This window comes from Corythoichthys intestinalis, chromosome 18, assembly GCF_030265065.1.
Source record: "Corythoichthys intestinalis isolate RoL2023-P3 chromosome 18, ASM3026506v1, whole genome shotgun sequence".
NCBI lineage: Eukaryota > Metazoa > Chordata > Actinopteri > Syngnathiformes > Syngnathidae > Corythoichthys > Corythoichthys intestinalis.
In genome coordinates this window covers 23,836,366-23,859,569 of record NC_080412.1, presented here as the reverse complement: position 1 = coordinate 23,859,569, position 23,204 = coordinate 23,836,366, and the positions used below count along the sequence as shown (strand labels likewise).

General features: G+C 38.7%; 1 protein-coding gene across 4 annotated transcripts in view; it reads left to right on the top strand.

Annotated features, from left to right (window-relative positions):
- Positions 1-515: 515 nt before the first annotated feature.
- The window catches only part of map6a (microtubule-associated protein 6a), a 50,181-nt gene continuing 27,492 nt past the window's right edge, over positions 516-23,204 (top strand). For 2 of the 4 annotated variants that reach the window (XM_057820951.1, XM_057820950.1), the window contains exon 1: positions 518-1,532. In XM_057820951.1, coding sequence (XP_057676934.1) covers positions 832-1,532 — 701 coding nt within the window. In that variant the 5' untranslated portion in view covers positions 518-831. Of the gene's footprint in view, positions 1,533-23,204 lie in introns of all 4 variants that reach the window. The other 2 variants (XM_057820948.1, XM_057820952.1) reach the window with 2 other exon arrangements.

The window sequence follows — 23,204 nt, the reverse complement described above, 5'->3', positions numbered from 1 at the left end:
ATTGTTGAATATATTTGCATGTGAATAAAAGAAATTGTTGTTTACTACTGCCTAACTCCTGCTTCATCATTATTTTTGCCAGACCTGTATTTTATTCTTAACGATGGTCTCGCCTTGCCTTTGGTTACAGCAGTAACATTTTATTGGCCCACCCTTTATATACAGTACATACATAATGAGTTTCATCAACATTGATTATTCTCCTGCTCATCAGTTTGAAGGGGACGTAAAGGCACCTTGCGTAAGTCAAGTCACAAGAATATCACGTTTCTACCGGAAATAGTGCTACAATTCAAAACAAAATTCGCTTACCCGCCACAAATGGGCATTTCTGTTTAACTAATAGCTAAAATATATATCATTACACTTTGGAGATGACAAATGGAGCCGCGCGATAATGTTGTTTTTACTTCGAAGGTCTCATGCATCAATAAAACAATGATAGTCAAACCGGAAGTTAGCTGAAAATACGTTAAATTGACGGCATCAGACCTGGTTTGTATCTCCGGATGCTGAGCGGGTGAGGGCGGGGCCGTTTCCCCCTTGCTGTGTGGCGTGGAGTGATGTGGCAAGAGAGGATACGGACGTAGACGACATCCGAGCAGAAACCAGTGATTTTGAAAGGTGAAATAATTGGCAATGCACCCGTGCGCTTTAGAAGTGCGATGGATTCGCGTTTATTTTAACCTCACCTAAACTATAACATCGAAGTCGACCGTGCAATCCTCAAACACGGATACGGACTCGCTTCCATCGTAAACAGCATAGTGGAAAATATTCGTTCCATTTTGATTCCGTTAAGCATCCAGTGTTTTCGAAAGGAACCGAAGCATGGCGTGGCCCTGTATCAGCAGGGCGTGCTGCATGGCCCGCTTCTGGAACCAGATGGACAAAGCTGACATTGCGGTGCCTTTGGTGTTCACTAAGTACACGGACGCCTCGGAAATGCATCACGTCCAGCTGCAGCCTCCATTACGGGCCGGGGTCGCCATAGAAACGCAGCCGCCTCGCACCCAGCGCCGCACGGTCACAGGTCCCCGCGCGCCGCGGAGGTGCGTGTCGGAGGAACGGGTGTGCAGCTCGGTCATGAGGGAGGACTTTAAACACTGGAGAGTGCGACCCGAACCGAGCTTTAAACCCAAAAACGAGTACCACGGCCCGGAAATACCGTTCAACAGCGAGACTCAGTACCAGAAAGACTACAAGCCTTGGCCTATTCCGAAAAGGTACGACCACCCGTGGATACCTAAGCCGCCCGCTACCATCTCTGCGGGCGACGACCGTCCGCCGGAGAGGTCCAGACACGGGAAGCAGCACCTGGCAGACGCCGACGGCGGCGTGGAAAAGAGCGCTATTGCTGACAAAGTGCAAGAAAAAGACCTGATTCAGGGCCACGAAAGGAAAAAGAGGTCGAGCAAAAAGGCTGAAGGGGAGAAGAAAGTAGTCCTGAAGGTGGAAGGAGAAGGACGCGCGGCTGTGGATGCGGTCAACAGGCAAATTAAAGAGGAGATTTCAGCCGGCAGCTCTTACAAGTGAGTAGAAACCTGCAAGTCGTGCACTTTATACGTCTCTGGCGGTCAGTAAAATTACCTATACATATACATCCAACATTGGTAGGAATGATATAACAGCATAATCTGCGTGTACACTTTTTGCTGGGGACGGGACATTAATAAGACCAAACATGGGGGTCAGGACTACATTTATCAAGAACCTAATTAAATGACAGGCTAAATCAGAGTTCAGCAACCAGCAGGTCTGGAGCCGCATGGGGCTCTTTGACCCATCTGATGCAGCTCAGTTTTACAATAAAACACGAGTATTTGATTAAAACTAGGGTTGTTCCGATCATGTTTTTTTGCTCCCGATCCAATCCCGATCGTTTTAGTTTGAGTATCTGCCGATATTTCCCGATCAGATTGCTTTTTTTTTTTTGCTCCCGATTCAATTCCAATCATTCCCGATAATTTTCCCCGATCATATACATTTTGGCAATCCATTAAGAAAAAAATGAATAAAACTCGGACGAATATATACATTCGACATACAGTACATAAGTACTGTATTTGTTTATTATGACAATAAATCCTCAAGATGGCATTTACATTATTAACATTATTTCTGTGAGAGGGATCAATGGATAGAAAGACTTGTAATTCTTAAAGGATAAATGTGACCTTGTATATTGTGACTAAATACAGTGATACCTCAGCTCACGAACATAATTGGTTCCCAGAAAGTGTGTGTAAGGCGAAAAGTTCGTCTTCCGAACATTTATTTCCCATAAGAAACCATTGAAATGAGAATAATCCGTTCCCAGGTCCCCATAAAACATAATTTTCTACTAAATAAGCCTTAAAACTACACAAAAATATACCTTATTTTATGTATAATAAATGTGCTATTGTATTGTAATTAAAGAAATAAACTGTACTGTATAATAAAGTCGTTTTATTTACCTTTGCGATGGTAGTTGATGGCTTGATGGAATGGAGTGGGAGGAGGAGGGAGGGAGGGAGTTACTGTTTGGAAGGAGAGTCACCTTCCATAAGGACTGTAGGTAACTCAACCTCCGGTGTGGCTTGTCTTCTTTGCTTCTTAGAAGGAGACTCTTTATCCTTTTTGCTGACTAAAAACCTCTTAATTGACACCTGTTGCTTTAGTAGACTGTAGACTTAGCGTACTGGCACTGGGACGCTAAGTCACATAAAAGCACACCTCGTTCGTGTTTTTCAATGATCTCCTTCTTCTGCTCGATCATAATTTTCTTTAATGTCTTCTTAGGCTTAACACTAGCCTGTGGTGGGGTCTTTTTCGGTCTCATAATAGCAAACGTACACTCAATATGGCAAGGCAAGGCAAATTTATTTATATAGCACAATTCAACACAAGGCAATTCAAAGTGCTTTACATCACATGAAGATCATAAAAATCACATTTAAATCAACACAACGTAGAAACGAAGGCAAAAGATCGCATTTAATCACAGAATAAAAATAAATAAAATAAAAATAAAACAAAAACTACTACTAATAATAATAATTGAAATCAGCAATGGAGATAAAAACGAGGAATAGAAAGCAGGTAGATTGAAATATATAGACAGTTATAGATATGCAGTGCTAAACAAAAGCGTTTTTAGCTCTGATTTAAAAGAGCTAACAGTTTGAGCATACTTCAGACGTTCGGGTAACTTGTTCCAGAGGTGAGGAGCATAATAACTAAATGCTGCCTCACCCTACTTGGTTCTTGTTCTTGGAACATGCAGAGGACCGGTTCCAGACGACCTTAGGGGTCTAGATGTCTCATAGGACTCTAAGAAGTCAAGCATGTATTTTGGTCCAAGGCCATTAAGTGTTTTGTAGACGAGCAGTAGTATTTTATAGTCTATCCTTTGACTTACTGGAAGCCAGTGTAGCGATTTCAAAACTGGTGTAATGTGGTCCAGCTTCCTTGTATTTTTGAGGACTCTGGTTGCAGCATTCTGTACCAGCTGCAACTTCCTGACTGTAAATATACCGTTGCAATAGTCCAATCTGCTGAAAATGAATGCATGCATAAGTTTTTCCAAGTCTTGTTGAGTCAGAAGCCCCTTAATTCTGGTTATATTTTTTAGGTGGTAATAAGCGGATTTAGTGACGGACTTTAAATGGCTATCAAATTTTAGGTCTGAGTCAATAATTACGCCAAGGTTTCTGACTTGATTTGTAGCTGTAAGTGACATTGTGCTAAGTTCGCTGCTTATCTTTGACCTTTCCTTTTTTGGCCCAAAAATGATCACCTCTGTCTTCTGCACATTTAACTGGAGAAAATTCTGGCACATCCATTCATTAATTTGATGAATGCATTTGCTCAGGGTGACTAAGGGACTATAATCATGTGGGGAACCAGAAATGTACAGTTGTGTGTCATATGGTCCAAAATGTCTATCAAACACAAACCACTTCCGCACTCAACGAAAGGGAGGGGACGAACTGGGACGCCGTGAGCGTGCGTCAGCTTCTCGTGGCACTGTTCGACCGCGTGGTTTGGTTCGTCCGCCGAAAACTAGTTCGTCAGCAGAGACTATATGCTCGCGAATTTAATGTTCTTGAGGCGAAAAGTTCGTGAGCTTAAGCGTTCGTGAGCTGAGGTATCACTGTATTGCCATCTAGTGTATTTGTTGAGCTTTCAGTAAATGATACTGTAGCCATTTAACTGTTCTGCCCAAATGCATGATGGGAAGTGCAACCATGACTGTGCGTAGTGGCACCAATTGATATATATTCTCTGCGTTGGGAAATAATATAGGATGTTAAGAAAAAGATCATCTACTACCTTTCTTCCCCACATTGCTTCCCACGTTATTTCTAATTGTTGAGAGAGGGATTGTAAGGATTTAGCCATAAAAAAAAAAAAGGCTCCAAAGACTGCCAAAATTCACTCTACTCATTTTACGCTGCCTCTTAGCTCTATACAGTGTATAGGTAAAACGGCGCCATAATAGATTGAACGCGACAATGCGTGAGGGAGCCGTGCAGAGCATGCATTAATTACGTTAAATATTTTAACGTGATTAATTTAAAAAAATTAATTACCGCCGTTAACGCAATAAATTTGATAGCCCTACTTTAAGCCAAAACTAAAGACTCTGGATGAGTGTAAGACATTTTGTCAGTAACGTTACATACAATTAGAAAACGATTTAATTAAAAAAAAAAAAAAATTATATATATATATATATATATATATATATATATATATATATATATATATATATTAACAAAAGGCAAGTCCGATATTTTTTTGCCGATTCCGATACTTTGAAAATGACATGATCGGACCCGATCGACATCTTTAATTAAAACATATTGTGGTGCTTATGAGATTTTGAATTTAGGAGAGGAATTTAGATTCACTACAGTGAGCACAACAAGTCAGGCTCAGTTTCTTTGTAAACAGAACACACAAGCATTTCATTAATTCACCAACAATGTAAAGACATGGTGCCACCTTCCGAGCGACACTGTGACTTTACGTAGTTGATTAAATAATGACCTGCGTTTCCTGAGTTTCGTGAGCGAAATATGGGCGGCCAGTGGTATTACCAGGATGCCAGGTGTGGGTGGGCATTAGTCTTACATCCAGCATAGGGCTACTGTACCTAAAAACATGGTTTGTTTTCTCCTTAAGATAACTGTTGTTGTGATTTGGTCTAAACAAATAAAAGTTGATTTGATTTTATTTGACTTAGAACGCATCCATAACAGTATGGACTTGCAGGTGACAATGTTTTGTTTTTTTAGGTAACCTATCTTGGTTCCTCGGTTTTATTTTTATTATTATAGTTATTCTTTGTTCCACAGCCCCTTTGAGCTCAATTTGCCCCCCTCAGAATGCTTCAAAATGCACCAAAATTGTCAGGCAGGTCAAGACAGGTGCTATATTTGATACCGTGTAAAGACAAAATTCCAAATACACTTTGTAGCGCCCCCTAGCAGTCATTCTTTGTCTCGCCGACGTTTTGAGCCCTACTCAAAATGCCTCAAAACTCACCAAACTCAACAGCCAGGTGAACACTGGTGAAAACTTTGATAAAATGTAAAAAAATAATAATAATAATAATAATTAATTTAAAAAAAAAATCAAAATATGCGTAAATGTGTGTAGCGCCTCGTAGGAACAAAACCAACTTTTCATTTAAATTTTTTAAAGTGAAAGAAGAGGTAACAACACAAAGGTTAAAACTTTGAACACATCAGTACTTTATGAATGGGATACCATACGCGGTGCCCAGACTGCCGTTAGAACTACATCCAGTTTTCTTTGGGTGGGCATTTTTAACAAAAGTTGCAATTCCTGATGGGTTTGAAAATTTGACAGAACACCGGGCACACAAAGAGGGCAATAAGCTGAGTATAGCCCTCTCCCGGCGGGGGAGGTTGCGACAAGCCGCCGGTCGTCGGCCGAGTGGCATTTTCGGTGGACAATCAGCCACAAAATGCGAGCCACCTTCGTATTACAACGTGTGCCATGATCCCAGTATTTGACATAATACAAAATACGATGTTCACTCACTTCCTTGTAAGTCCAATGGTCCCACAGTAGTAGAGCTTGTTTAGGCCAATATCCGCGGTGAACGGGAACCTTTTGAAACCCAAAAAGGTTCACACGCCTCCCCCTGGTGCAGCAACAATTTTCTGCAGCCGTTTGCCTGGCATGATGCGAAAAATAAACGAATTAATCCACAAAATCAGCTGAATCCGCAGTCCATCTGCATGCTATAAAGCAATGATGTATTTTGAGATGCTGACCCGGGTGACGTCACATTCGCATTGGTCCTAAACCCGAGACTGAAGCCGGAAGTCACTCATCTTCATGGCGCAGGATTAAAAAATTGAATATATAAAACGATCGCTTCCACACACATCCAAGTGGTCAATTTCATTCAGGAGCATAAAACACCGCGTGAAATATGAAATAAACATGCTTTTTCGTGTCATACGCACTTTAATCTTCGAGCTAGCGGAGGGTTAATTAGTCGGTGGAGTTGATGGATTGAGTGGTCGAAGCATTCCTCTCTATTTTGGTCGCATTACGCATCTAAAAAAGTAGTCCTGCAATGAAATGAATTATGGCAGTTTTGTGTGGCATTGTCTAGGCCACAAGAAAAAAAGAAAATAAAACAAATGTAACGTGTAACCCAGGCGACAATTTGAAAAGTAGTGAACTAAAAAGTAGAGATACCTGCTGTAAAATGTAGTGAAGTTAGAGTAAAAAGTACCACTTCATATTTCTACTCAGGTTAAGTACATATACATAAAAAATGTACTTAAGTGCTTCATTACATAAATAACTTGTTGGCTCTGGTAGCATAAAAATCTCAAAATTGCCACAAAAGCGTGACGGAGTAGGACCGTATTGTAAACACTGTGACATGTTATGATTGGGTTGACATCTGTCAACTCAGTGGTCTTCCCCATGATTTTTCAGCCTCCTGACTTGGAGTTTCAGGGAAAACTCTTGTGTTTAAACAGTGGTATATGTATATACACAGTTTAGTTTATATACTTGATGTTAGGACAGGGTTGCCTTAGGATGAAGAACATCTGATGATGTAGTTTGATGCCATGTAAGATTAGTGTGTCTTGTGGTGCAGCTGGTTAGTGGCCCACTGACGTGTGTGTGTGTTTTGGAGGGCTCAGGGCGCTGCCCCCCTCATGGCACGGCACAAGCCCACCCTATCCTCTGTTTTCCTCTGCCAACGGAGCATCAAAGCAGGTCAACTGTTGGTTAATATTATGGATGGTGGGCACAAATCACATGGCACATGCTGCAATGGCATCAGTGCTAATTTGGAATATGTTTGAAATGCAATTATGCTGGATAGTCACTGCATTCTTCCACCTTGAATCATTAATGACTATGCTCCAGATGGACTGGGCCATATGGTACAACAACCATATGAAATGAATAATACACTCCTATCCTATATTTATGAGTTGCATGAATAAGGGAAAAAATACACAACATTTGGATTTTTGATCTTATTATGTCATTTTTGACAATACGAAATTATTCAGACATCATGAATGTTAATTCCAATCCCCATTCATATGACAATACCAAATATAGTTTTTGATAACTGACGCAGTGCCTCATTCATCACTTGTACATTGCCTATTCCAGCTAAGCTATTATTAGCTACCATACTGTATGACCTCAGTGATCATCTGTTCTCTGTGCCTTGCTGCTTCTTTCTGTGAAAAATGGAAAATCCATCCATTTTCTATACAGGGGTCACATTTGGATGAGACATTTGGACTAGTTGGACCAATACGTTGAAGTTTTCAAGTTTGACCGATTTTTCTGGAAATTTTAGGTTGATGTCTGAGTTTAAGGAGTTCACTGTGGATAAGTGTACACGGGAATGTAGAGCTTTGCCAATATAACATTGTTTATATTAATTAAGATTAAGTCGGACATTTATTTTAATATTTTGACTGGACCTGCGACTTATACTTATGTAATGTTAAGACATAGAATTTGTACATGTTCTTAAATCTTACATAACACAGTTGTCCAATAAGGACTTTTTAGCCGATACCCTGATATGTCCAACTCCAAAAATCCGATACCGATATCAAACCGATACCGATATATGCTGTGGTGGACTTAACATATTATGGCTAATTGTATTGTGATGCCCCACTGGATACGTTAAGGTTTTCCAAATAAACATTCTGTGAAAAATAAGAATAACTTCAACTGAAATTATGGAAAAACTGCCTATATTGCACTACTATATTTATTGTTGAAATCAAAATATTGCAAAAAACGGTTCTTTTTTATCAAATGCAAGTGTAAGTACAATGTCCCAATAAGGCTTATTCTGTCTTCAATTTGTGTGTGGATAGCACAAATCGACAGATAGCGAACATATCAGGCTCTAAAAGGAAGTCAGATGCTTGAGTAAAGTTGAATTGGCTGTACTGTGATCATCTTTCCCGTGACAAAAGCACCGATACTTCTTGTAAAAATAAAAATAACAAAACATTGTGTCAATAGTATGAAATAAAGTCACAAAACAAGCAAAGTATACACCATGTGTCAATTTGAAAGCAACTGGTAGTAAAGCTTGCAAGCAATGACGTAATGTAACCACAATTTACCACAAATGCAAACAAAACAAAATATACATATCTCCAATATACTACACATCGCTCATGAATATAAAACAAAGGAAGAATATAACTTACAAGCGATGCTTGTATGAGGCAGAAACAACGTTGTGAGATGGCAAGAACTGCTATGGTATATTGACTGCAGACGTTAGCTTGTCCATTTAGCTCTCTCTATTAGCAATGAGCTCGCGTCACCACATGATTATGTCATAAGAAAGTGCTGGGATTATCAAATGTAATTACAACAAAGCGCCAGCAGGGGGCGAAAAAACACCAGAAACACAAGTTGGCTCAAAACCGATGTTATTATTATCCGACATCATTTTAAAATGCTTTTATCGGTCGATGTTATCGGCTACCCGACAATATCGGACAACCCTACTTTACACTGACCAACCAAGGAGTTGACGTTACCCACAACAAGCCATGAGAGCACACTTGGCTTGTGATTAAGAACCACTAAACAGCAGTGAACTTGAATAGTTGTTGTCATTTGTCTCCAGAATCAAGCAAAGGTAGCTCTGAATCCTGAGCAGTGTTGCCAACTTGGCGACTGTCTCGCTAAATCTGGCGACTTTCCAAAGCCTCTAGGGTTAGTGGTTTTTTTTTTTTTTTTTTTTTTTCAAAAGTGACTAGCGACAAATGTAGCTACTTTTTTTGGGTGTTTTTTTTTACTCACTTTTTGCTTTTGCTACGATGTTATTCATCTCTCCTACAGTGTCCATTACAATTACATGCAAATTTCCAATTATGCAATCTAGTGACTTCTAGCGACATTAGGACAGCCAGTTGCTACTTTCCTTACTGAGGAGTTGGCAACACCGATCCTGAGCAGAGAACGGATGACATGTATTGGACAATGCATTGGAGGGGAGCAGGACGAAAACTTTGTCACTGATATAAAGCAACCGAAGTAAGAAGCTAATGCGGAGTAAGCGAAGCTACTACTGCTAAGCTAATGGAACTGTCGATGAGTTTAGTATGATTAAAAAAAAAAAAATTAATACTAAAAGTCCACGTGCATGCTAATAAAGTCGAAAAAGAATAAGAGTGGACATGGTCTTTGTTTGCAATACAGACGGTCATGAAGGTGGTTTCTACACCAATTTCTGCAACTATTTAATTCTTTTAAATTTTTTTTTTTTTTTGTGGCTGAAGTCATACCCCTGACTGTGTACACTTGCCAAAGATAAATGACATTCATTTTTGGATTAGTGCGACTAATACTCCAGAGTAGGCATGTGCCAGTATGATATTCTGACGGTATGGTAACCTTAAGCCAAAATTTCATGGTATCAGGGTATTGCAATTACAGCTCTAAAATGTGTTACCTTGAGATATCTGGGTTTTAAAAAAAATACTTTTTTACATTGAACAGAATTTTATTTTCCAAAACAAATTAGCAAATTGGAACATAAGTATAATGTGAAGTTAAAAAAAGGTAAAAAAGTTTAAAAAAAAAAAAATCTAAATAAAATTTAAATAAATTCATTTCTTTAGGGCAGCTTAAACCGGCAGCCACAGCTCAACTTTATTACCATCAAAATAAAAATAATTGAATTAGTTTCCATTAAAAGCATGTGTGTATGACTCGTATCATGTTTACATTATACACACACTCTGTTTCTCAACACAGACAGTTGCCAGAGAGAAAAAGAACACCACGTTTTACCACCGCTAGACACACTAAACACGCTGGAGTTAACTCTTGTAGCTGGTGGGAAACGTTCATGACAATGTTTACTAACCTTTAAGATTGTATCAATGCAATATCATATCCTCCTCGGCAGCCACCCTCAGCAGACATGTTTTATGTCATGTCGGTTGGCCCTCTTCCTCTAAGCCGCGGCCGTCTGTAACTTTTCTGTAGCTGAATTATCCCCATACAGTGGGGAGAACAAGTATTTGATACACTGCCAATGGGAAAACCCATTGGCAGTGTATCAAATACTTGTTCTCCCCACTGTACCAGCGATTTCGTTTTTGTCAATGGGGGGGGGGGAGTTCAGGAGTTTTACCTCCTCCAGCCATTGCGTAGCACAGCTGACTCACTGACACTGAGCAACAACCAGTGGGGGAGGGTTGAGCCTTGCAGCTGCAAGCGAGGGATTTCTCAATGCATTTTAGAGACATAAAAAAATAGCGAATACCTTAGGGGCAGTATGACGGAAAATTTTTGCGGTTTTAAAACCTTGACGTTTTTATACCACAGTATACCTTGAAACCAGTAATAAGCACACGTCTACTCCAGAGTGATTTACAGTGCGGAAAATACTGTGTCTTACATTTGGTAAACAATGAGGGAGAATGAAACCTCAGTGGCAGCAAAGACAAAAGGCACTCAAGGATAAGAAAACTAAACAATGCTGAGTCAAGCCTAGTCGAATCGATCGCCAAAATGAGCATCTCAAGCTAAACTCCATTCTCTGTGTGTTATTTTCTGAACCTTTATTAAAAGTCACTTTTAAGGTCAAATGTATGACGACTGACAATAAGTCACGAGTGTGAAGCAGCAGCCTGAGCCTTTTCTTCGTGTTCTTTTTCTAACAGACAAAGCTTCTTCTGTCATTGTGTGATCTGCACTGACCAAAAGGGAGCTTTTTTTAACGCTTATAAAATGGCTGGGAAAAAAATAGCTGATGAACAGTGGTGAATGAATCACCGTAATTTTCGGACTATAAGGCGCACCTAACTATAAGCCGCCACCTACCAAATTTGACACGAAACGACATTTGTTCATAGATAAGCCGCACTGGATTATAAAACGCAGCTGCCCTCACTGTATTACAGGGTATTTACAACAAAAGATATTAACTGGTAACACTTTATTTGTCAGCGGCATCATACGATTGTCATAAAACATATGTACCACCATGAAGCTTTGAACAAACTGGCTGTAATGCTTCATTGCTTCAAGCAACTTCATTTGACCATCACTGCTCCCGTGGGGGAGACAGTCAACCTCTGCTGCCACCTGCTGTCAACACTGCTGTTGTCCAACATGTCTCTTAGCATGCATTGCAGCGCTGCAGATGTAAATAAACAATCAAAATTCATGTTCTGTGCTAATTATTTCTTCAGTTACTGTCCAGGTTGTTTCATTAATTGCTACTTATTGTATTTGGTTTATTTGACAGTGGCGCCATGAGACTGTCTTTAGACTAGCATAATTATGACATGACACTGTTATGAGCATTAATGAATGCTTATAACAGATGTCATTTAGTGTTATCCGGCATATTATCTCACTTTTGAATGGGATGTAAAAGATCCGAGCTGGACATAACTGCATTCAGTAATTCCCATGATAGTGTCATGTCATAATTGTGACATTTAATGACATTCTTATGACACCGCGGTCAAATAAAGTGTTACCTATTAACCCAAACAAATCAACAAATAAGCCGCACTGGACTATACGGCCGCAGGATTCGAAATGAAGGGAAAAAGGAGCGGTTTATAGTAAAAAAATAACGGTACTCACTTATTTATACTGAACTAAAAGTACAGATCCAGGGCAAAAAAATACTTAAGTAAAAGTACAAGTATCTAAGAAAAATCTACCCAAGCAAAAGTACAAAAGTACTTGCTTTAAAATTTACCTTACAAGTAGAAAGTAAAAGTATTTTCTCCAGATGCAAAAATGTGATGTATGAGTATATATATGCAAAGGAAGAACCAGAAAATTCATTGATTGCTCGATTTTATTGCACTGCACTGTAAGCAGAAGCTTAACAAGCTCAAAATTTAGCTTAGTGGCGGATTGCAAGCAACTATCAGGTGCTCACTAGAGCAAGAATCAGAAGTCGATTTTCACTCCCGTTCCTTCCCGCTCTCAGAGATAAACTCCCATTCCATCCCGAGGCTGAGTCAAAATGTAAATCCTATCCTGTCCCCAAGGGTGTAGGTTTGCATAGGGACCGTAGGAACATGACACTACCAATTTTTCAGGATGCTCAAATTGTCATCACCAACTTTTAAGCAACCCTATTTGCATTATATAATGAGTTCAGTTATATAGGTAATTTAGCAAGGGCCTAGGTTTGCATAGGGACGGTAGGGACATAACACTACCAACATTTCAGGATGTTTAAATTGTCCCCACCAACTTTTAAGCAACCTTGGATTATATAATGACTTTAGTTATATAGGTAATTTAGAATGTCTTCCCAAATGTTGTAAGAATAGAATTGACCCTACCAATATTAAGTGATTTCCATGTTGTTCAGACTTACATTTACATCTTTTGACTTGCTGAATGTGCCAGTCCATTTTTTCCCCCCTCAAACGCACGTTTGATTGGCTGATGACTTGACCCCCCACCCCCCAACACACGCACTCACAGCCCTCACAAAAATGCAACATGTCGACTCCGCCCCCTTGGAATTTTTTTTTCGACCACTAGCAGTAGCAGCCACTGTAAATAATATAAAAATATATCAATGTTGTGGAAGTGGGGAACACACTACAAATTTTGCTACTAAAAAACCCGACCACAGAGTTCACATTAAACTGTGTGAATTTGCTAACCTGCATAATACAGCTAGGAAGCTGTTAACGTTTATTAGACTTACTAAACTTTGTTTTTTGTTTTTTGTTTTTTTTTTATCCCTGACTACGAATTTTTTCAGTTATATTTAATTTCTTTATTTAGACACACAATTTTGAGTGGTCTAAAGACAAATGTTTATTTTTTTCATTCCTGGATAGTTAAGAGATGATTAACACGTGTATGTTAATATAATTTCTGTTTGAATATTGCAATTTAAATTTGCTAATAAAATCCAGACATTTATTCTGGAAGTTTTCAAAACAAACAAACAAAACAAAGGTCTGAATCAAACGGTTTTATTACCTGAACCAATACACATTCAAGTATAAGTCAATACAGATTTATTTTGCATTGATAATTTAGCCTATCAATTAATTAGGTTCATATTCATGAGAAATGTAGCCCTGACCTCCGTTCAACTAATCTCTTTGGTCTTATTAATGTCCCGTCCCCAGCAAAAAGTGGACAATTAGGTTGTGCTGTTAAATCGTCCCTACCAACGTTGACACCAAACCTACGCCCTTGTCCCACTCCTATAGAATGACTCCCAATCCCATCCCACTCCCCTTCAAATTACTCCCACTCCAGCATTTTTATTTTTAAATACCTTTAAATTGGTCATTAGGAAAGTGAATTGATTTTTTTTTTGTTACATCACTGTGCTTAATGCAGTTTAAAATCAAATTGAGACAACTCATCCCAGAGTCATTACTACTAGAACAATGCCACTTATTTTGTAGAGACACCATCGCGTTTCACTCTCAAGAAGTTTTCTAATATTTGGACCTTCCTCCTCCAGTTTAACCAATGGGTCGTTTTTTCCGAGGATCAGGTGTTGTTCTCTCTTCGGGCTTTCACCTCCACCATTTGCCATATTGAGTCCGCACAAATATAGTCGCCGGAAGTCGAAGCGTTGGAAACTTGGGGTATTGGAATGTGTAGTTCTTTTGACATGTCAACGAAAGTCGAGACAGTGCTGGCCCACGAAAATAAAACTCCAAAAATTGGTTCTTTGGTCCCTTAAGTTATTTAACACAGATGAAATTCCTCATCTATTTAAGTGTTCTCGCTCCCGTTGATTATTATTCCGGTCCCGTGACCCGCTGGATTTCTTAAAATAATTCATGTTGTAGTCTAGTGCATACCCCCACCTACTGTACAAGAGTGTGCACTACCCACCCATCTGAATGCACACCGTTCGCTGTTGGTGAAGATCTTGTTCACCTGCCTAATCTTGCTTGAACTCATGTTACTGCATCTAGTGATCTATTATGGTATAGTTGCATGGGATTTATCGGGGAAAAAAAGTAACATGTAATGCAGGCGACAATTTGAAAAATAGTGGAGTAAAAGTACAGATACGTGCAGTAAAACGTAGGGAAGTAAAAGTACCACTTCATATTCGTACTCAAGCATAGTACAGATACACGAAAATGCACTTAAGTACAGTCACGAAGTACCATAGACTCCACCATCAGTTGACAAGACAACTTCCACAGACATTGCGCCACGCCCTCCCCTAGGGGGGGCGACCCAGGCAAAATGTTGGCTTTTACTGTGATAAACTAAAACACACGCTGAGTTCTAACACCGGATTTAGTTGGAAATAGGATGAAGGTTTTATTGCATACAAGCAGGCAGGAGTATCTCAAGAGTGATTTGGTTTAGGATTCAAAGTAATTATTATATTAAATAGCACCATGCTTGCACTTTGAAACGTGAAAAAAAATCAATGGATAAAATTAGTGTAACATTGAGTTGGCTTTCACTGTGATAAAATCAAACACATGCTGCGTTCTAACACCGGATTTAGGTGGAAATAGGATGAAGGTTTTACTGCATACAAGCAAGCAGGAGTATCTCAAGAGTGATTTGGTTTAGGATTCAAGGTAATTATTATATCAAATAGCACCATGCATGCACTTTGAAACGTTGTGAAAAAAATCAATGGATAAAATTTGTGTAACTTTGGTTTAAAATATTTATGTAAAATGAATAATAACCGGCCATTTTTTGCTTTTAACCAAGAATCTAGCCTGTTTTACGATCATATCTATAATAATTGCACGATTTAAGCATTTATTTACAAGAATATTCAACTTAAAAAGTTTTGTTTCGTGACGGCCGCTATGTTAGATTACACAATACTGTAACTTTAGCTTGAAATATTTATGTAAAATGAACGATAACTGCCCGTTTTTCGCCTTTAACCAAGAATCTAGACTGTTTTACGTTCATATCCAAAGAAATTCAGCGATTTAAGCATTTAAATTTTCAACTTAAAGAGCTTTTTGTGACGCCGCCATGTTGGATTTTGTATGTCTGCACAATAGCGGAATTCAACTTAAACAAGTTATGATTGTATATAGAGAAATGCTTTTTGCTTTTGTTGAGTAAAATTAAGATGATTCTACATGCTTTCCTTAAGTATTAAGTTTATGATGTGAAAATTGAGTGGTTTATTAGCTTTTGAAAAGTTGCACTAAATTAAAAGAGTAAATAAATTGCTGTTTTGGGCAAAAACCTATATGATGTGTTAAATTTTGCTATTGGTCCTAAAAATATAGGTGATTATCTCTGGATTTGGTGATTTTTGTGCATCTAACGTAAAATTTGAGAATTTTATAGCCATTTTAAGTTTTGTTATACTTGTATATAAAAATGGCTTTTATCTATCTATTAATCGGGATTTTATTAGGGAAGGACTTTTGACTTTTTTTTTATGTCACTGCTCATGGAGCCTCATATACGGCTAAGGGAGGTGCCTTTTTAGTTTTACGTCGCTAGCGGCTTTGATTTTGAACATATTTGAATTTTAAGTTTTTGAAAATAGGCCCCCTACGGATCGGCCCCAAGCCCTGTATCCCCTCAACTGATAGTAAAGTCTATGGAAATACTTCAACTTCATCACATTCCACTACTGCTTATGAAGGTAAAGAATTCATCTGTGTCAGTAAAGCAGTAGTTGCAGGGTTATCCTATAGGCCTATTGCTGGTAAGTCTCCAACCAAATCCCTTTCTCTCCCTGCTCTAGATTTTAATTGAGTAATCGGAATGCAGCCCACAGCACCGAAGTGACTGAAAATTGTTGGATTTTGAAAATGATCCTCTTAGGGAGCCTGCAGAACATTGAGAGAAAATGGGACACAACACAAGAAACTGCGGGAAATCACTCTTCCCCAGATAGTGCAACTGTTCATCTGTAAAACTGCTTTGATTTTCATACTGTGTTGTCATTAAGCCGAGTTCACATATTGTTTGCAAAATGTAATATTAACCTCTACATTTGTGTTATCAGTTCCAAGTCGGATTTACTAGGTCTGTTTTATGTAACCCATTTAATCTCATATTAGCGTGTTTGATTACACTTCATTCAGACTACATATAACCTTGAATGAGTTGTGCGAGTGCCTTCTCGAAATGTGTGAATGGCAAACAGTAAAAGTGCTGTTATCCGACAGGCCAGCTGATCCCGGAGGGATTGAAAGAATATTAATCCGAACCCAGTTTTATGGCTGCTAATACAACAGAAAAAAGAAGTTACAGCGGTCTTCTGAGTTCATTGATTCCCTGGAATACTCTGGGAAAAACTGCCAGTGCTTTATCGCTGCCTGGCACTTGTGGATTATCAACACTACTCAGTCCCAGCCACTTGTGTGGGTTTTCTCTGGGTATTCCGATTTACTCTCACATTGAAGAAAAAAAAAAAAACATGTAGACAAAACGCAACTGTTAGGCTAGTGCTCTCAAACACAAGGCCCAGGGGCCGGATCCGGCCCGGCATATCATTTTGTGAGGCCCACAAAATTGAATCATGTGCATCAACTTCATGTTTCTGGCCATTATGAAGCATAAATACCATTTCTGTAGTCCACAAATGAATGCTCAAGGGCTACAAGATTCAGGGAATATTTAGTTTTTTTCCGATTTAAAAATTTCAAATAAATAAGAAAAAAATTAAGAGCAGAAATGACCAAATAAAGACAGAATATTTCCTAATTTTCCATAATTCATTTTTTTAAATTAAGAAATAAGTTACAAAATAATATTTACTGTTTTCATTTATTGTTTTTATTAAAATTAAAATGCAAATACATAATGAAATGAATGAAAATTGAAATAAAAATAACAGAAGTAATAATTGTTTTTTTTTCCTTTTTAAATTAAAAATTAAAATAAAATTTAAAAAAAGAGAATATTTAATGTTTTTCTAGTTTTTGTTTTTTTTAATGATGAATATAGAAATAAATGAGCTAAAAATAAATACAGCATAAATTAAAGGTGAACTTGCATTATTTTTCATAACCTCTGTTGTTATTTGTTCAGGTTTGAAAGACATTTTGCGTTGAAAATACCCAAAATGTCCTTTGTCAAGATATTTTAGTTTGTCATTTTTGCCTATGCCTCTGCAAAGAGCTGGAATATAATTATTATGTGGCTGACTGGATCAAATGTCAATATTTTATGTTTTTAGTTAAACTCTTTCCCCTATTTATCCTTTGATGAGTGGGCGTGTAAGAAGCTAAAAGTGGGCAGGCACTTGCATAATGAGCCAATGCGTTACATCACACTCTTATCAGTTTCAACAGTTTTTACATACATATGCAATTGCAATCAAATAAAAAACAGATAGATGACGAACTTCAACCATAGACTCCATAATGTATTGACAGGACACGGGGCGCGGGGCCATTTCATAAGGGGCCTATCTCCGTCAAAGCTGACCGAGTGGAAACACAGACAAAGAGCTTTTTCATTTGAAAATTCTTGTGAATAAATGCTTAAATCTCTGAATTATTTATAGATATGGACGTAAAACAGTCTTGATTCTTGGTTGAAAGCGGAAAAAAAAAGGGGAGGTAGCATTTGTTTTACTTAAATATTGCGAACTAGACGCTAGTCAGTAAGGAAATCAGCGGCCACCATATGTAAACAAAGAGCTTTTTCCATTGAAAATTATGTGAATAAATGCTTAAATTCCTGAATTCTTTATATATGGACGTAAAGCGTCTCGAGTCTTGGTTAAAATATTTAAACTGTGCAGGTAGCATTTATTTTACTTAAATATTGCGAACTATGAGGGTACTTAGTAAGGAAATTAGCGGCCGCCATATGTAAACAAAGATCGTTTCCCATTGAAAATTCTTGTGAATAAATGCTTAAATCCCTGAATTCTTTATAGATATGGATCTAAAAGAGTCTCGATTCTTGGTTAATAGCAAAAAAAAAAAACGTGGAGGTAGCATTTATTTTACATAAATATTGCTAACTATGAGGCTCGTCAGTAAGGAAATCACCGGCCGCCATATGTAAACAAAGAGCTTTTTCCATTGAAAATTATGTAAATAAATGCTTAAATCCCTGAATTATTTATATATGGATGTAAAGAGTCTCGATTCTTAGTTAAAATTAAAAAAATAAAAACTGTGCAGTTAGCATTTATTTTACTTAAATATTGCGAACTATGAGGGTAGTCAGTAAGGAAATTAGTGACCGCCATACAGTATGTAAACAAAGATCTTTTTCCATTGAAAATTCTTGTGAATAAATGCTTAAATCCCTGAATTCTTTGTAGATATGGATCTAAAAGAGTCTCGATTCTTGGTTAAAAGAAAAAAAAAAAACGTGCAGGTAGCATTCATTTTACGTAAATATTACCAAGTACAGTGGGGCAAATAAGTGTTTAGTCAACCACTAATTGTGCAAGTTCTCCCACTTGAAAATATTAGAGAGGCCTGTGATTGTCAACATGGGTAAACCTCAATCATGAGAGACAGAATGTGGAATAAAAAAACAGAAAATCACATTGTTTAATTTTTAAAGAATGTATTTGCAAATCATGGTGTAAAATAAGTATTTGGTCAATACCAAAAGTTTATCTCAATACTTTATTGTGTACCCTTTGTTGGCAATAACGGAGGCCAAAAGTTTTCTGTAACTCTTCACAAGCTTTTCACACAATGTTGCTGGTATTTTGGCCTATTCCTCCATGCAAATGTCCTTTAGAGCTGTGATGTTTTGGGGCTATCGTTGGGCAACACGGACTTTCAACTCCCTCCACAGATTTTCTATGAGGTTGAGATCTGGAGACTGGCTAGGCCACTCCAGGACCTTGAAATGCTTCTTACGAAGCCACTCCTTTGTTGCCCTGGCTGTGTGTTCCGGATCATTGTCATGCTGAAAGACCCAGCAACGTCTCATCTTGAATGCCCTTGCTGATGGAAAGACATTTTCACTCAAAATCTCTCGACACATGGCCCCATTCATTCTCTCCTTTACACAGATCAGTCGTCTCGGTCCCTTTGCAGAAAAACAGCCCCAAAGCCTGATGTTTCCACCCCCATGCTTCACAGTGGGTATGGTGTTCTTTGGCTGCAATTCAGTATTCTTTCTCCTCCAAACACGAACACCTGTGTTTCTACCAAAAAGTTCTATTTTGGTTTCATCTGACCATAACACATTCTCCCAGTCCTCTTCTGGATCATCCAAATGCTCTCTAGTGAACCGCAGATGGGCCTGGACGTGTACTGGCTTCAGCAGGGGGACACGTCTGGCAGTGCAGGATTTGAGTCCCTGGCGGCTCATTGTGTTACTGATAATAGCCTTTGTTACTGTGGTCCCAGCTCTCTGTAGGTCATTCACTACATCCCCCCCGTGTGGTTCTGGGATTTTTACTCACCGTTCTTGTTATCATTTTGACGCCACGGGGTCAGCTCTTGCAAGGAGCCCCAGATCGAGGGAGGACTTGTATGTCTTCCATTTTCTAATAATTGCTCCCACAGTTGATTTCTGTACACCAAGCGTTTTACCTATTGCAGATTCAGTCTTCCCAGCCTGGTGCAGGTCTACAATTTTGTCTCTGGTGTCCTTTGACAGCTCTTTGGTCTTGGCCATAGTGGAGTTTGGAGTGTGACTGACTGAGATTTTGGACAGGTGTCTTTTATACTGATAACGAGTTAAAACAGGTGCCATTAATACAAGTAACGAGCGGAGCCTCGTTAGACCTCGTTAGAAGAAATTAGACCTCTTTGACAGCCAGAAATCTTGCTTGTTTGTAGGTGATCTGTTTTTTTGTTTTTTTTTTACACATTCTGTCTCTCATGGTTGAGGTTTACCCATGTTGACAATTACAGGCCTCTCTAATCTTTTCAAGTAGGAGAACTTGCACAATTGGTGGTTGACTAAATACTTATTTGCCCAACTGTATAATGCCAATGCTTTAGCGGCTAATTTCTCCCATTGATTTTTTCACAACATTTCAAAATGCATGCATGGTACGGAAAATATAATAATTACCTTGAATCCTCGAACAAATCACTCCTAAGACGATCCTTCCTGTTTGTATGCAGTACAGCTTTCGTATGTTTTCAACCTAAATCCAGCGTTAGTTCGCTGCATGTGTCGGACTGCTAATAAATAAAGCGGAGTGTGGGAATACGTGACACAGTGAATGGCGAATGTGGCACGTCAATACATTATGAAGTCTATGCTTCAACCAAATCACACACTCATTTGGATCCATCTCATACATGAGACTATGGAGGAAAAAATGCAGTTCCATGCAGATCACCTTCAAATGTTCCAATTTCATTCAAAAAAAAACAATGCACTAAATAGTAAACAATACTAAATTCTGCTCTTGTCCACTCTATTCACTCAACATTACAACAGATAGGTCAAATGTGAGTATATTGAGATCCGCTTCTGAGTTACTGCATCTGCAAAAAATTTTTCACATCGCTGAATTGACTTGTCACGCTCATAAACCTAAACAATCACTGTTTGATTTGAATTTTTTTTCATGTGCATGTACTGTAAAGACTTTTATCCACCAATAATGTAGCAAGTTTGTATGGGTCTTCGAGTATAGCAGCGCATATTGTACCACATTCAGGCGAAGTTGCATGCTGTGTCCTGGCGCATTTCCACTCCTGTCAGTGCCAATGCTTGGTCGCAGTGAAGAAGCCTTTCTCTGCACATAAACTGCACCACAGCGGGTCAGTCCGGTCAGCAGCTTTCATCTCAAAGCAAAGAATAACACTATGACATGAATAGCTATGTCGCAGTGACGCATAACAGCTATGTATGAAATGTTGGAGAGTTTATAATCTGATTTTTCTAAATCGTTACAAATACAATGGTACTTGTACATATGAATTGAATTTGTTGCAGGACCTGGTTTGTAAGTCGAAATGGTCATATGTCGAGCAAGATTTTCCCATAAGAATACATTACAATTCGATTAAATCCTTCCACAGTCCAAAAACGTATGTTAAATCCTTCATGTCGAACGGAGGTCGGAGGAGACCGCTCATATTGTCGAGCCAGTTCAGTCACACGCAAGCCACGCTCATATTTTTCTATCATTTCCTTCTTAATTTCAATGGTAAGTGTCACATTTTTCCTTTTTCCTCTGTCACAAGAAAATCTGCCGTTCGTCCATCTTGTGGGAAAACAATTAAAATCCGACACTGCCATAAATCGTCGTATTTCGAGCAGGTCGTCATATGTCGAGACAAATGATGAGTCAGATTCTACGTCGAATGTCGAAAGGATGGTATGTCGATGCGATCGTAGGTCGAGGTACCACTGCATTTGTACAACTGTTCAACCAATATTCAAACATAATAAACTAATATTAAATGTTAATTTAAAATTGAAATTATCTTAAAAACAACTTGGACATAAAGCAGACTAAACCCTGAACTGCTCAGTCACAGTATTATACACGCACACAACCATTCACGCCAACGTTTATTCTGTCACTAAATGGGACCTGAACCCACACTCCAGACACAGAAAATTAAATGAACACAGTACATCATACATTAAAGACCTATGAATCTGTATTGTTGTACTTCTTTATTCCCTCATTTACGTATAAATACAGTGGGGCAAATTTAGTCAACCACCAATTGTGCAAGTTCTCCTAGTTGAAAAGATTAGAGAGGCCTGTAATTGTCAACATGGGTAAACCTCAACCATGAAAGACAGAATTGGGGAAAAAAAAAACAGAAAATCACATTGTTTGATTTTTAAAGAAAGTATTTCCAAATTAGAATGGAAAATAAGTATTTGGTCACCTACAAACAAGCAAGATTTCTGCCTGTCAAAGAGGTCTAACTTCTTCTAACGAGGTCTAACGAGGCTCCACACGTTACCTGTGTTAACAGCACCTGTTTTAACTCATTATCGGTATAAAAGACACCTGTCCACAACCACAGTCAGTCACACTCCAAACTCCACTATGCCCAAGACCAAAGAGCTGTCGAAGGACACCAGAGACAAAATTGTAGACCTGCACCAGGCTGGGAAGACTGAATGTGCAATAGGTAAAACGCTTGGTGCAAAGAAATCAACTGTGTGAGTAATTATTAGAAAATGGAAGCCATACAAGACCACTGATAATCTCCCTCGATCTGGGGCTCCATGCAAGATCTCAGAATGACCAGAATGTGTTATGGTCAGATGAAACCAAAATAGAACTTTTTGGTAGAAACACAGGTTCTCGTGTTTGGAGGAGAAAGATACCGAATTGCATCCGAAGAACACCATACCCACTGTGAAGAATGGGGTGGAAACATCATGCTTTGGGGCTGTTGTTCTGCAAAGGGACCAGGACGACTGATATGCGTAAAGGAAAGTGAATGGGGCCATGTATCGAGAGATTTTGAGTGAAAATCTCCTTCCATCAGCAAGGGCATTGAAGTTGATCCCAATGATCCCAAACACACAGCCAGGGCAACAAAGGAGTGGCTTCGTAAGAAGCATTTCAATGTCCTGGAGTGGCCTAGCCAGTCTCCAGATCTCAACCTCATAGAAAATCTGTGGCGGGAGTTGAAAGACCCCAAAACATCACTGCTTTAGAGGAGATCTGCATGGAGGAATGGGCCAAAACACCAGCAACAGTGTGTGAAAAGCTTGTGAAGAGTTACAGAAAACATTTGGCCTCCGTTGTTGCCAAAAAAGGGTACATAACAAAATATTGA